At 30.3% G+C, this 16250-nt stretch overlaps 1 protein-coding gene and 1 long non-coding RNA gene across 3 annotated transcripts; one reads left to right on the top strand and one right to left on the bottom strand.

Annotated features, from left to right (window-relative positions):
• Nucleotides 1-607: 607 nt before the first annotated feature.
• Nucleotides 608-5747, top strand: LOC132944596 (maternal protein exuperantia). 2 transcript variants are annotated; one of them, XM_061014032.1, is made up of 6 exons: nt 608-827; nt 2521-2797; nt 3678-3829; nt 3914-4097; nt 4230-4538; nt 4621-5747. In XM_061014032.1, exons 2-6 carry the CDS (start codon nt 2525-2527, stop codon nt 4951-4953), a joined length of 1251 nt encoding a protein of 416 aa, XP_060870015.1. In that variant the 5' UTR covers nt 608-827; nt 2521-2524; the 3' UTR covers nt 4954-5747. The 2 variants fall into 2 exon arrangements, with proteins under 2 accessions (XP_060870015.1, XP_060870016.1); XM_061014033.1 differs by lacking the exon at nt 608-827 and adding an exon at nt 2018-2333.
• Nucleotides 2811-11773, bottom strand: LOC132944597 (uncharacterized). Its single transcript, XR_009664470.1, has 3 exons — nt 11484-11773; nt 3219-3386; nt 2811-3110 (listed from the first exon to the last, which is right to left on the bottom strand). It is a non-coding gene; the product is annotated as an uncharacterized LOC132944597 (long non-coding RNA).
• Between the last annotated feature and the right edge of the window lie 4477 nt (nt 11774-16250).

The raw sequence follows: 16250 nt of genomic DNA, 5'->3' as shown, positions 1-16250 counted from the left end.
TATAGCTCGTATTGTTCTGTGCTTATAGAGAGATCTTAAAAAATTATAATAGGTCAGTTAAGAATTTAAATAAACGCGAAATCGTTTAGTTTCAAATTACTTGGCGCTGAAATGGGACGTCATACTACAGAATAGATTAAAATATACTGAATATCGGTTATTTGTTGCTATATGTTATTTGTTGTTATTAACCTAACAGAAATTTGATTGCTGTTTTTTTCTGAGATCGAATTGCGTTCCATCGACATTAAAGCCGAGTTGGCAGCTCGAGTGCTTGACGTCGTACGCATAGATAAGTGAACCAAGTATATTACCTTAGGTCGTACGACTGTTTGAAAACCGCGATTTGAGATTTTAGTACGATATAAGAGAAGACAACGCAAATCTAATATCTATTTTGTATTACGCCGTCGCGTTTGAAATGTTTGAATTCGCCCGCGCGTCCCCCGACCAAACAAGTAATAAACATTATAAAAAAAAAAAAATAGTGAACAGTCTCTGACCAAAACTTGTTCCAACAGACTCTCCCTCGGTCGTCACCCCCACCAACACCACCGCACTTTGACGTCGTCGTTATTTCACAACCAACGTTATTATTATTATTATTATTTTGATACTTCGCCGGACGAGCGCACGCGCACACGTCTCGCCGACCATCAGTGAGTTACCGGATCCGATTCCGAGGCCGACCCGCACACACGTTTTTTTATCCACCGTCGACGGAGAGCCGCTGCAGTTTCGCACGTGTAATATCCGATATCGCATATAGTATAATACGTCAACGTTTTTCGACACCGCCGTACGCCGCAATATCGTCAATTATTCAGGTGAGTTCGGCAATATTATTTTTATGTCAATGTTTTAACGACCAATAGGAGGTTCACATAGATATTATAACGATATTAACGATATCGTGATTGATATATAATATCGTAATAGAATAATGATGTTAGTCTTGCCGTCGTCGCAGTTGTGCGTGAGAAATGTCGTGTACTCGGTACGTCGGACGAGCGCGCCTCTATAATATTGTTGTTTGCTGTCGACGACGAGTTTTTTGATTTCATGATTTTTCGAAAGGGTTAGGCCGTGACCGCGCGACATGTGCGACGCGCGCGCTCGGGCCGCCGACCGCGCGAGGACGTGGTCCGGCGCACGCACTGACGGACTGCAAAAAAAAATTTGAAAATTCGGACCTTTTAATTTGAACCATGCTTCGATATATTTTATTCTTTTCACTTTTCAGATTGCACCCGAATCCCTTTTTATCCCGAGTGTCTCCCCCCCCCCCCCCACTTCGCGTTCGCGTCGTTCAGATTCGTTTTTGATTAGTGATTACGCCGTTTACGTCATGATAATAATACAATCCTCTTTCGGGCACAGCCATTGCCGGAGGCATTTTCGGATGGATTTACCTACATTGATCGTCGTTATATAATCAAAATATTCGGTTTTAAACGACGTTCCCGTTTCTCGTCGTCCTCGGGGAACTTTCATCGCTGTCGCCCGGCGCAAACTCGTTTTTGCGTCGCCGGCAAACGGGAATCGCGGCGCGCATCGTATTTTCGTCCTCCGTTCTCATTTTACGGGGTTATTACACCATTTTACAGTTCGTTCGGCTGAATAATATTATCATCATCTCACTCTTCGCATCGCGATAAATAATAATCATAATATTAATGATATAGAGCAATACGGTGTACGATGTTCGTAACGTTATCTTGATTATCATCAGCTATTAACCTCTGCTATCTCGTTAAAACCGTTGTCCGGGTCCGCAGACATTATACTATTTTTACGGTCCTGTAAATATTGTCGTTGAGATTTTAAACGTGCCGCTTTGGAGTTTGGACGGTATAATCGACGGTATCGGCGTGTCAATAATATGAAAGCGATTAATCTATTAATACCTTTTTTATCGAAAGTCTTCGAGGTTTTTCACAATGTTGCTCCGGTTTCACATTTTTGTGGTTTTATTGTATTTTTAGACAATTCGATAGGTATGTTGTGTTGTGGGTATATGGTGGATGGTTTTTAAATTTAAGATATTTTAGTTTGTCCACTGAAGAATTCCCGATTTCCGCTTTAAGGTTTTGCAACAACAGTTCTAGCAAATTTCTTTAAAGTCATAATACTTGTGCAGTTATAATAACTCATAATATTACATTACAATTCTATACATCTATGAAAAAGGTGCTTAACATGATTAAATAGGTTAATAACACAGTTACACATACAATTTATATTTAAACATCGTATTACGTAAACGGGAATTTTTCGTAATCAAAATAATTTTAATAATTTTACCTATTCTTAACAATAATAATATTTGAAAGGTAATATTATCATACTAGTATTGATTAATTTGTTTTTCAAATACATTTTGTTATTGATTAGTTGCAATAAATAATTAACATTTCAATAATTTCGAATGTTCAAAAATATTTAAGTTTAAATTTTTTTTCTATGTATTTGTTAAATTTTTAGGTTTACTTATATTACAATCTCTAATTTAATTTATAGCAAAATGGTTCAAAATACCGAAATTGTAGATGTCAGTAATAACACTGTGACGTTGGACAATTTGTCCGACTACATGGTCATTGGCTGGGATATAGATACGACTGGACGCCGTTTACTGGACGAAATATGTCATATTGCTGGTCACACACCAAATTCGCAGTTTAATCAATATATAATGCCACATAATGACATTGATCAAGTAGCCAGAAGACGCCATCTTTTGTGCACTATAACAATGGGACGTTTCCGTGCATTAAAAGATATAAAAAATAATAAAGTAAGATATTTAATAACAATAATAAACAGTATATTAACTAAGTATTTTATAATTGTAAATTCTTTGTACATCTTAAAATAGTCCTGACTCGCATTAAAATTAAAATATAATAAAAAGCCGATGGTATTGCTTAGATAATATTCTTACCTTTTAATTTTATAAGAGGTCAATTCATTCTAATTTTTAAACCTAAGGAGGTAGGTGGTATGCGTGTTCTGCTGAGTGTACAATTTGCTATGTTACGCACTTGTAAGACAGAGACAACAAATGCCCTGTGTAACGTTCTCTTAATCGATTTTCATGTATCACATACCTAGTTTTTTGTAACATTCGAATTACTATAGACTATATATTTTCTATATTGACTATATAATATATATATATATATGTAGCTATACTACGGTCCACGGGAGATCAGTACCTTCACAGAATGACATTGATCATTTACATGCTCAATGACTGGCAGCGACCAGCTGTCGGTGAGCCGATGAGTTGGGAGTGGGGAAGGTGCGGAATCTGACGATTTTGGTCGAAAAACGGTACTGATCTCTTAGGCTGGAGTATGATGTAGCTATCAAAATCAAACTTTCTGTAAAAAAAAAAAAAATGTTAGTTAAGTGTACTCAACAGATATTTTTTTAGTAATAGAATATTACAAATACAACAAAATATGATTGCTTTTGCATTACACTAGAGGTAATCTTCTGTAATTTATTATGTTTAAAGATTCCTGTAGTATTTATGAAAATTAAAATTACCACTTGTATGAATTTCAAATATCTTTAGATATAATAAATATTTCTTTGTTAGGTATAATAATAATTCTCTTTATCCATTTGTTATGTTTAATGATATTTATTTAATGGTTATTTTTTATTAGACATTAAAATCAAAAAGTGAAATATCTGCTTTAGCTGAATTTATAGAATGGTTAGAACAAATGTTGAAAGACAATGGTAAAAAAATGGCCATTTTAGTGTGTCATGAAGTTAGCAAATTCAACACTTGTCTTCTAATTAAGTCTCTTCTTGCGTAAGAAAACAAATTTATTTATCTACCTGTATTTATTCTTGTAATAAATATATTTTTTATTTCTTCGGTTTTTTTGTATTACAGCTATAATTTGTTAGATAAATTCTCTGAAGTAGTCAAAGGATTTGCTAACTGCCATTCATTTGCTCAAACTCATTGTCAAGATACTATGGTTATGTTTTCATTAAGAGTTCTATCAAAGGTGCTCTTAGATAAAGATCATATTGATACTTCCAAGGCAACTGATCGTGCTAAATTAGCTTATGATGTAAGTCAAGTCTAAAACTATTTATTCATATTTTTAAAGTCATTTTTGCTGTTATATCATTGCTCAAATAACAAATATTTTGATATTTCATGTATTTATTTATTAGCTTATTCATAGTTAAAATTATTTTAGATTGTCCAACATTTGTGTGTAACTTTGGAAAGTGGTAATGATGATGGTAAAGAAGTGGTAACTGGAAGTGAAGTTTCTGAAGAAACCAAGGCCAAGGCATTATCTACATTCCTTACAAGTATAGATAACGAAGTACAGACATTGCATAGCACTCAAGAGTTATTGGCAAGACAAAAGTCACTAAATACAGTTTACCATAAGTCTTTGTCATATCAAACATCAACATTAGATCGCAAGAAAGCTATTAGTTATCGTAATTCAATCGCCAAAGCTAACATTGATTATATAACACTCCAATCTTTATGGACAGTTAGTTAAATTATTAATTTTATTTACTCCCAAATTATATTAATTTTTAATATGATAATAAATATTATTTATTTTTTAACAGGAAAATAAGGAAAATAAAGACGGTTTTAAAGACGCTGTTAAAGACAAATTGCCTGAACTATCTGATGAAGAAAAAGAAGACATTGTTAGTACTGTAATCATGCATTTTGAAAATCCTGAACCGGTTTCTCCACCTCCTAAAGGAGGCCGAAAGTATGGTGGCAGATTTAGGAGACGTAGCAGCAGTTACAAGGACAATAGAAAGAGCATATCTGAAAACGATGCTGGCTCTCTTTCGCCAAATTCAACCGACCACGCCAATGGTCACAACCTAGAAGTAGAAAAGCCCCAGAACGAAATTATCAAAAGTCAAGAAAATGGTGAGAACAACTGATTAAAAACCAAAGTTTGATTACCATTTTAAGTATTAAGTATTAAGTATTATTAAAAAAAAAAAATTAAAAAAAAAAACGTTAAGTTTTTTTGTTGTTCTTCATAGACTACTTATAAGTTTTATTATAATAATTTTAAAATCTCTAAAAAAAAAATTGACTGTATGAAACAAAAACAAAGTGTTGACCACTTTTCGCGTTCATTTAACTATTTTCCTTATGGATGATAATATATTATAATTTTATTTTAAAAAAATCAAGTCGATTTTAATATTTATTTTTCTTCATGTTCTATTTCTATTTTAATTTGTAAGAACGCGAATAAGTTAAGGTCTTTATAACATATGTAATAATTTTTACAAGATAAAACTATATATCTATAAAACAATAAACAAAGAATATAACAACAAAAGTTATTTAATTTAATTTATTGCTATTATTATTTATTATAATTATCTAAACTTTATGATTTTTTAAATTACTGTTTCTCTTAATTTACATTTTGTATGTTCCATACTTGTAAGATTGGAAACAGCAACATCCTATGCGGGCTTGGCATTCTCATTTAAAAGTTAACATAATGGTATTTATTCATTGAATGTATAATTTGTTTTTAATTTGGTTATTAACATTTATAATATAATATAATTCTCAGCTCTAATTAAAATATTATATTAATGGAAAATGAAGACTCATTTATGAGCTGTAAGATATAGGTGTTTGTACCATTTTACTAGATAATGGATGTTGTCAATCTAAGAGCATACATTTAAAATAATAAAATACGTCAACATCATCATCCGTTAATTTTAAATCTAAGATGTAAAATGTTTTTTTAATACGTTGAAATATCATTGTGGTAATTGTAAGGTTACTCTAGTCTCGCTTGTCCCTTTGGTCAATTTATTTTTGGCGCCACCCTGAAGTTTTAATAATATGTTATGTGCCTTCCTATGGGGCTTATCCTGTAGTAGTTAAAAAGAGTATACATGTAGTATAGGGATATCTAACTACTTACAAGAGTCAAGTTAAGAACTGCACTGAAAATATACTTTTTGCCAACTATGTCGATCTGTTTCAAAACATTATTTCTTCTCAGCTGGAAATTTCTTACAGAAGTCATGTCACACCAAAAACAGGTTCTATTGGCTTCAGAGAACGTGAGTATTATAATTAAGACTTACCATGTCTAATATAGTAATATTATTATACTTACAATTAATTCTTTATTTATTAATTTTTTTTTTGTCTCAATATGTACACTTTTATTGTAAAGATTTGTAAAGACTAGATTGAATAGATTTTATTGTAAGGACTAGATCGAAATTCATATTAATTTTTATTGATTTTCTTGTTTAAGTTTTCTGTATTTCTTCAACAGGGTTTATCATGGATTTATTATGACATAATATTGACACAACAGTTGTATTTGTGTGTAACCGGTTGTTTTATTTTTGTGTTTTTTAATTAAACAAATATTATATTGTTTGATAATATATTCTTTGATGTACAAATTTAATTTTGATAAGTGTATAGCACATATTGATTAGACATGGTAGATATAATTTTTTTTTATTCTTAGTTTTAACCTCTTAAATTTTAAAGTTTTTTCGTACCTACTCTTACAAATCATAGAACATGATATGAACGGATAAACTAGTAAAAAATATATGGTTACGTAGTTGACCTTATGCATGACTTTGTACTTGGGCATTAGTGTAATTTTTATCAGCTGAACTTTTAACACCTAGAATGAAACATGTTTATTAGGTCATGAAATAAGTTATATCTTAGCAGAGTAAACTTATTGACAACATATGATTGCAGTTGTTGAAGGTTGTGGATATCGGTTTATATGCCAAATATTTAATCTTTCCCAGGTCCAACCAAATTCATTTTTTGTTCTATAAATTGTTTATTGAATAGAATTTATTTTAAAAAAAAGTACGAATTTATGTAAGTTTGTCTGGTTTATAAGATTACACTGGCATAGATAGTTAACGCTATTCATTATTTTCGTACAAATTGATCCATTGCAATGATAGTGCGTTGTAATAAAATAAAATGGAAATCAATAATCTACGTTTATTGTGACATTAACATTGAAAGAATTATAGAAAAGATAGAGTTGTCGAGATAAATTTCAATCAATTTTTATACAGATAAAAAATAGACGGCAGTTGTGCATGTTACTTAATTGTGACAGTCCACAAGAATTTTAATAATATATTATTTTATTATACGCACAAATATTTTGCATGTGTAAAATAGTATGTAGATTTAATAGTTACGGTGGTTGATCGATTGCCGTCTTGCCAGCTGGGCTTTGAGGAGGAGGTGCATAAAGCATAGCGTTTGAAATAAAATATAATTGTTTGATCAAATAAGTTATGACCGGCTATATTTTATATGAAAATAGTACATCGATAACAGTATAACACAGTATTATATACAACAATTAATAAACTATAGAATGACAATTAGTAAAAATACCTAGAATGTTACCTATGAAAAATGGATTTGGATTCTGTGCACGTTTACTGTTTTGATTTTTAGTCATTAGTCAATGCACGTGTTCTTCAACAAATTTAATTATTTAAAATTTCGGATTATTTAATATTTGATAACCCGAAAGGTTATAAGTGTTATAACCTATAATCATAGATATGTTGTACAATAATTAAGTTATTTTTTATTATAATGCGCAATATTTATTCATGAAATATAATTATTAATGACTACTTACTAAAGCCATAGCCCATAGAGGTAAATGCGATGCACGACTTTTAAAAATGCTTGAAATTCAGTTTTTAAACTTCAGAAAACTCCAACGTTTTTGAAAATATTTCTTTTTATAATTTTAACTCGTTACAAAACAACATTTTTTAAATAAGTTATAATTTTTAATATTTAGGTTTTTAGTGTTCAATAATAACATACATTATTGTAATAACATACTATTATTCAGATTTCGAGTATTTCGATCTATACAAATTTCGGAAAAGTTGATTATTAGTTATAAGTTATAAGGATTAGGATGTTGATGACTTGCATTTTATTCCTTTAATCTTATACAATGTTATCTTAATTAAAAATTTGTTTCATGCTTCCTTAATTCAGAATATATTTTATTTCGCAATTTTAGCTTTAAATTAATTTTTTTTTTTTATTTTTTAACGTCATTTTTTTACATGTTTACGTCATTTTTCGTAGTTTTTGTACAACGTGGGGGCATTTTTTTTCGAATTTTAGATTTTAAAGAAAATATGTATAATATTCAAAAAAATAATATTATTATTGTGGAGATTCTCTTGTGATTAAATTTATCGCGTACCGATTAGATTTACCGTTTGCGTATTATACATTTATAAAACAAGTGCTTTTTCGCACATATGCCGATCATATACATTTTAATAATTTTATCTAATTCTTAACATTTAAATGTATACTATTATCTATTAATATTACAATTTAAAAATAAGATATACGTCACACGAATGTGAATTTTTTCTAGAGTAAATATTGTACGAATTAAATAATTATTAACACTGGTACTAATTACTTTAGAAAATATATCAAAATTAAAATTAATCGTTTTAGACATCTTGACACAACTCTCAAGGAACAGAAGGCAAGTTATCAGGATCTGTCTTAATAAGCATAACCTAGAAGAATCAACTATCGTTAACTACATATAAATTATTAAATGTTTTACCAATAGACAAATTATTTTGAAAAATCGCTATTTTATTTATAAAAAAAAATATAACTCATGGGTCGATACAGAAAGCATATATTATGATAAAAGGGAAAAGAGAGAGCATATGCTGCAAAAGTTACTTATTTTAATAAATCATTTGGTCATAAATTCGTAGAATATCATGATCCTACATATTGTTTCAACACTGTCTATTAATATTAAAAATAGTATACACACTAACTATAGGAATCTTAAAAAGTTATAATTCAATAAAATAACTGTCAATTGGTTATTCACATTATTAGAATATTACCCATCTGTGTATACATTGTGTCTTATTTATATTCATGTATGACGTAATATACTAATAATCTTACTATCATAAAAAATGGTGTTAATATTTTTGGATTGTTAATTTAAGTGATATAAATTGTAACTCTCTACCACCAACACAAGCATGGCTAGTATTTTTTTTTCTTCAAATTTATAACGAATATTAAAAAAATAAAAACAAAAAGATAATTGGTATACCTATGTGTGTGGATAATCAATGAACAATGATACAACTCACTATTTTATGTTGGTATTTGTTTTCAGTAACTGTCTATATAAAGAACACTTTTAGTTTGAACCATTATTTCAAAGAATTTGGATTTTTTTAAAAAAATGTTCCCTCTCTTTTTGCATTTGTTTTATATGTGTGACCGGTATTCTCTCGAGGCAATCGGTATTCGCATTTTTTTTTTTTTTATAAATATTATAATGCAGATATTTCTGTTTTTATTTAAAGTTAAATCATTCAATTTGGATGTCCAGCTTATAAAATATTTAAATTCTCTTAAGGTGACCGCAGTTCCCCCAGTCACCCCTAATGCTTTACAAGTCAGAACATTAGTAGTAACAATAGGTAATATTGTACTAGGAGAAGTAATGCTAACGCAGTCCCTCCTCCGGTTCTCGATTCAAACAGAAAGGTAATATTGTACCTGACAGTTTAGGTTAGGTTAGGTAGTTACAGCAAAAAAGTTTGGCACGACAATCCACAGAAACATTTTCAGATTTTCTCGTAGTTTCAAAATAATCTACTATATTATGTTCAACAAAATATTATTATTTATTATTGCGTTTGCGTTACGTCATGTTGTGTGATAACAACTAACAAGACAATACGGTGTACAGGTACGTTTTGAACTATCAGCGTATAGTTTTTGCCTATACCTAGTGCCGCTCACGTCCTTCCATTCAGTTCGTATTATTATAACATTAACGTTACAATTTATTATACTCTAGGTATTTTAGAATTTTTTTTACTGCTGTTCGTTGAGGTTGTTTAAGCAATAAACATCAAAACAAATCGATACGTGTATATTATTTTTATAATGTAATTTATTTATTTATAGCACAAATAGTTATTACTCATTTTAAAATAAAATCATTTCCTAACAAGATATTATTAGACATGTCTTACGCATGGAACATGGATCATTAATCATTATACATTAACAAAATGTTTAAATAGCAAATAATACACTTGAATTTTAAATAAAACTAGTTTTATACTAACCTTAATATGCATAAACAAGTTTTTAGCTACAAATATTGTTTAATAACGAGTACAATATATTCAATATAAAACGCACCTTTACGGCTATACTTCTCAATGATGTAATGACATAAATCAATATATTTAACATTGTTTATAAAAACTATCTAATGCGATGTATTAATTAAAAATTACATTGAATTTAGTGTTATAATATGATAATTATTGTATTATTTAAATACATTTTTAAAGGTATTTTTAAAAATAAATTTTAAAATGGCTATACCGCTATGATTTGTTTTAGATTTGAAATATCAGCAGCATTATTTAACATGATCGACATACATTATACACCAATATTACGAAAACAAGACCTAGATGTCTTCATTATAGACCATATAGTTGTTCAGTGAAGTTATTCTGAAGAACAGTTTTATATTTTTAAGGATCACATTTTGTATCAATGTCATGCTCATTATTGTCATTGATGGCGCCCAATCTTAGTAGGATATCTCCACAATTAAGTTTATACCTGACGCCAGACACGTAAAGGATATTGCACGCCACTCCTTTTATTTTCACTATTCTCGCCCTGTACGTAAACGCTTTCCCATTGCATTCCGGCTTTGGGAGCTGGATTTCGATACCAAACACTGTCGAGTAAATCAAAAAGGTATTTTTTTCGGTGCGCGATCTTACGATGAATCTGTTAGGGAAAACGCTTATAACGTTGTTCAACAACGTGTCATAAGTCATACTATTGTGAATAGCTGTGGACAAGGCTTCGTCACTTATAGCTAAATCCGTATCAGCAAGCGATTTCAGTCTCTTGTTCTTGTAAAAAACTTCGTTTGTCATAGAACAGTTACCGGTTGAACAACTGACGCCGTCATACTCCGTCGTTACGAATTCGAAATCCGTCGAGTAGAACATGACTAGTTCCGATTCGTTTAGGACGTACAATTTGTTGGTAGTGATTAAATTTACGAGGTTGATACAGTTTTCAGATCTGATGGACAGTATGCAGTCGATAAAAATTAAAACCGAAAACGAGACCAATTTATCTATAAAAGCCATGATTTTTGATGGTGTATATTATATATTAATATTAGGCACCTATATACATAATATTTTACGCACCTTGTCGAAACATAAAAACGCGTTTAAACGAAAAAAAAAATAAATAATAATTGCCCTCCCTAGCTAGGTATAGGTACCTATTTCATCCCCGCGATGCGCACACGAATATATAATATAATATATTATATTAAAAATTTAAAACGACTTACGATACAGGTAATATTATTATGTTGCACGCGGCACGTTGTCCTCGATCGGAAGTCGTGTCGGAGACTGCTTCAGATATTATAATAATATGTGATATGCAGTTGGCAGTTCTAATAACCGACACTGAGGTATTATAATATCATCGTATACACTGAACACACGTACTTACGTGAAAACTTTACTCGGACCGTCTTCTAATTGGCTCAGAGTTAGTGTATGTACGTTACCTTGGGCGCGATGTGTCTGTGCGGGGGGGGGCTATGCCACCACCACAATAATATTATATGACATGATATATAATCCATTACCTCTCCGTTTATCGTAACCGGTTTGGTTCAGTCGAGCTCGCGTACACTGCGAAAACCGATTAAACAATTATACCGGTTGTTCTTTGATTTTATAAAATATTAACACATTATGATGTATAATATAAATAGATGTTCACGCAAGTACAGAACTACTGTAGAAGTGAACGATTTTGGCCCGCGAGGTGACTGGTTAGCAGTCTTGTAAAAGATACTTTTAATATTGTATTTAAATACAGATACAAATACATCCATTCAGAAAGTATTTAAAATACATTTCAAATACTTTTTTTTATTTTACTTTTCCACTAGTTAGTTTGCTAAATTAATTTTGTAATTACTAATTTAAAATTGTCATGATACATTCACCTAGGTATTACTAGAACTTTTTGTACCACTTTCAATTGTATACTGAAAAATGAAAATAAATAAAACTTGTTATATTTTAGAAATTTTTTAATAATAAGTACCTATTTAAACAGTTCTTAATGAAATATAAATGATGTGGATATACAGAGCTAGGGGACAGGAGTTCTCAACAATTATGAAAGAAAAATATTTTTATAATTTATAAATAAAATAGTATAATAATTTTCAAAAAAAAAAAGTGACGACCGACGAATAATTTGTTCGAATTTTCAAAAGTATTTGATTTTCAAATACAAATACTTCCAAGACAGTATTTAAAATACTTTCCAAATACTTAAACCAAAAAGTATTCTAAATACTATAAAAGTATTTAAATCCATGTACTCAAATACTTTACAAGACTGCAGCTGGTTAGGTTGTTTTGGTCAACGGTTTTGCTATAATTTCCGCGCGTGTATCTGCGCACTAGATGGAAGAACAACAAAATAATATATTGTATTGACATGGGCGGAGCTTTTTTTGGAGGGGCAGAAGCCTCAGCTTAATTTTTTTATATAATATTAAAACAATTTATTTAGTTTATATAAATATTTATCTTAACTAAGCACAGTAGTTCATAATATCAACTTATGATATACATATTTATGAATATTGGTAGTTATATCGACTTCATAACTTCCAATGGGGTTAATTTAATCTATATCCATATAAATATACTATATACTTTACCTAGCTGTATTACCCAGCGATGCCCGGAGATAAATACATCTGAGATGTGCAATCCACATGCGGCGGGTAGACGATAGTAATAAGTATTAGGTACTAATAACTAGTAACTATAGTAACTAATAAGTAACTTTTTCTTACACGGACCAATTGCGAGCAGAAATAAACAAATATGAGGTTATGATTTTCATTTATTATTGATAGCAGCCAGCAGGCCACCCTAAGATAACTGGTTAAAACTATTCTCCAAACCTTCCTTAAATCGTAAAAATCGGCAGAATATTATTTTGATTTTATAAGCATCAGTAATACACTTTGCTTTTTATATTATTTAATAGTTGTTACCCGTGACTTCTATTCTAATTTCTAATACTCTTACAATCTGTTTGGGATCCCAAATAATATGTGTGTACAATTTGGTGCCAATTGGTCAAACGCGTTGGATTTTCAAATGTGTCATTTTAATATACTATTTAGGTATCCATTAGCCAGACTAATAATATCTGTATTATAACAAACTATCTATTATAATCTATCATCCATATCTATTTTAGTATGTAATCCTTGACCATACACTTTGTCACCAATACAACAGCTGTTACTCAATTTTACATTTATATATAATTGCTTTACTAGCCAGCTCATTAATGACAAAATATTATAATACAACACAGACAATTATATCTAATCATAATAATTATTTTATTATCTGTAACCAATACCATTTAAATAAAGAAAAATATTAGATTTGAGTGAGCCAAAATTAAACGCATTTGTGAGTCACCTAATAGGAACATACTATAGGGGTTGAAAAAATAGGGTGTAAACACAACCCCGAGTATCTAGGAATCTATTGATATAAATTTGATTGAAAACTGTCAAGTCGTTTAGATGTTATACATGATCAGAACAGACGCACAGATGAATTATATATATTACTAGCTGATCCCGCTGGCACTTCGTTGCCCGTTAAATGTACCAATTCTATATGACTCAAACTTTGTTCGATTCGTTATTTAATATTCGGTGTATGGTGTATGGTGTTCAAAATTTATCCTAACTTTTCTGTTGCCCGGAATAAAAATTCTGATTCGCAGCAGTATATTATCAGGGCGGTAGATCGCGAACCCCGTGCTGTTTGTACGTAAGTGTATGATTTAACTCTAAAGTATCAAAATTGTACAATGTTTGTCATTTCTACTTAATTCCACCTTCGGAGGATTAATATGATCAATTAATACAAAAGCCTAACGCAACCGTACTAAAATCCGATGAATAAAAAAAAAACAAATTTAACACTTTTTAAATTAGCCTATCTTCTTCCCAGAGGTCTAATCTACACACAAATATTCATTTTTATCTATACTATAAAATGATAGCGTTTGTTTGTATGTTCGGGATAAACTCCGAAACTACTGAACCGATTTCGAAAATTCTTTCACCAATACAAAGCCACATTCTTTGTGAGTGTCATAGGCCAATTTAAAAAGGGAAGTGATCACCCCCGGTAGGTGCTCAAACAGGAATTTTGAGATTTACGATAGAAATTTTATCACGTATTGGCAGTGAATAATTATAATCGTTAATTACTCCACTAAAACGCAACATTTTTGAAAATCCTTTCCTATTGCACGGTGAAAATATGAGAAGAACCTCTATTCCAAATTTCTAGTCCGTACGTTGAGTAGTTTTTGAGATACAGCGATCAGTGAGTCAGTGGTATTTGGATTTTATATGTATAGATAACACTAATTATTGACTAACATTATCGGACTTTATTTATGCCTAAAACCTGCTCCGTGATATCCTCTTTCATTTAAAAAAAACTGCATGACAATTGGATAAGAAGTTTCGAAGCCAAACCGTAACAAAGATTTCCTCTTTTGCTTGATTTCAGTTTTATATAAATAGATTATAAAAATACTAAAATCTAACGATAGCAAAGCTAAAAACGACTTGGAGAAAATACATAAATATAAACTTGACGTTTCCATCACCACGACTGATAATTCGACGTTTATTTCTAAAACATAAATTTAAAACGTCTAGTATGGTGATATATACTGTCAATTGCCATATTATTGGTGTTTACTTTTAGGTTTCTTATATATTATAATTAATTCTTAGGTAAGTACTTTTGTAGTAACAGTGTAATATAATAACGTTTTGGCTGTTTTGGTTGAATCTGGTACCACTCGACCACATCATGTTTATTGGTCGTTGTTTTTCCTGTTGTATTCAGCATAAATAAATGGTAATCATTAAACATTTTGAAATTGAACTGCAATCTCCTGATAACACAGCAGTAATTATAAAATTTTACAAAAAAATCAGAACAGAAACTCAAATATTTATAAAATAAACTATTTGGTAAAGATGTTATTTATGAATTTAATTTTTATATTAAAATCGATGTAAGAGTTTAGTAAGTAAGTAATATGGAACTTTGAACTTAACTATAGTCAAAGAAGAGAATATATTTTATGAAGTATTTTAAACGTTTTAATTATGCTTAAGTGTTTTTTTTTAAGTCGAGGCGTGTAGTTTCAAAACCAGCCAAAAGCAAATTTTTTGAGAGCTGGTTTTTTCATATTTTCTAATTTGTCACACTCTATTAAAAGTTCTGAAAAATATTGAACATCAAATATTACTGGCTATAACGTCTAAAGCATAGGACCTAAAACTAATGGACAGCGCTTAGAGAGAGAAGTCAGGGGAACGATATAGCGTGAGCGAGGAAAGGAGCAAAGTAGTAATTTATTTACAGTCTGCTGTCAAATAAAAATTTGTATTACAATAGAATCTGCCAATTGTTATATTTTATCATTAAAATAATAACTGATTTGTGGTTACCAAACTTGTGGGTCTATGGTAACAAGCATGTTACCTACCTATATTTATGGTTGATAAAGAAAATTGGGAAAAAAAGTGAAGTATTTCCTCCATGATTACTACTTTGTATTCTTTCTCTCTTCGTTTTTTCTTCTTTCTTTCTGAGTTAAGTGATTCCCTAGAATTGAAGGCAGGGCTGAGTGTCCATTGTCTGTGGTCTAAACTGACCATGAACAATATTTTGGTTGGATTCAAAATCACCCATCTGACGTTTGTTCCAAAACCAATCATAAAACCAGCTATATCGCAAAGTCTATTTCAAAACCAACTATGTACATAACAATTTACAAGTATAACGTTGGCTTCAAAACTAGCCGCCATATGATGGAATTTGCAACAAACCCAGCTATATATATCGAAACTAGTAATGTAATAAGTTATTAATAACTTCTTGTAATAATATTTTTATAAAACACCTATTCACAGACAATATGTACACAATCAAATCTATGATTTTATATTTATTACAAAATCACA

This window comes from Metopolophium dirhodum, chromosome 5, assembly GCF_019925205.1.
Source record: "Metopolophium dirhodum isolate CAU chromosome 5, ASM1992520v1, whole genome shotgun sequence".
NCBI classification, from domain to species: domain Eukaryota; kingdom Metazoa; phylum Arthropoda; class Insecta; order Hemiptera; family Aphididae; genus Metopolophium; species Metopolophium dirhodum.
Note: the sequence above shows the minus strand (reverse complement) of the source record. Positions and strands in the feature narration are given on the sequence as shown.

What these genes read in the sequence shown, in the direction of transcription:
- LOC132944596 (XM_061014032.1), top strand. Translation starts at nt 2,525, where the DNA reads ATGGTTCAAAATACCGAAATTGTAGATGTCAGTAATAACACTGTGACG. An exon ending in AAGATATAAAAAATAATAAA is followed by an intron (nt 2,798 to 3,677) that starts GTAAGATATTTA and finishes ATTTTTTATTAG; the next exon opens with ACATTAAAATCAAAAAGTGA. An exon ending in CACTCCAATCTTTATGGACA is followed by an intron (nt 4,539 to 4,620) that starts GTTAGTTAAATT and finishes ATTTTTTAACAG; the next exon opens with GAAAATAAGGAAAATAAAGA.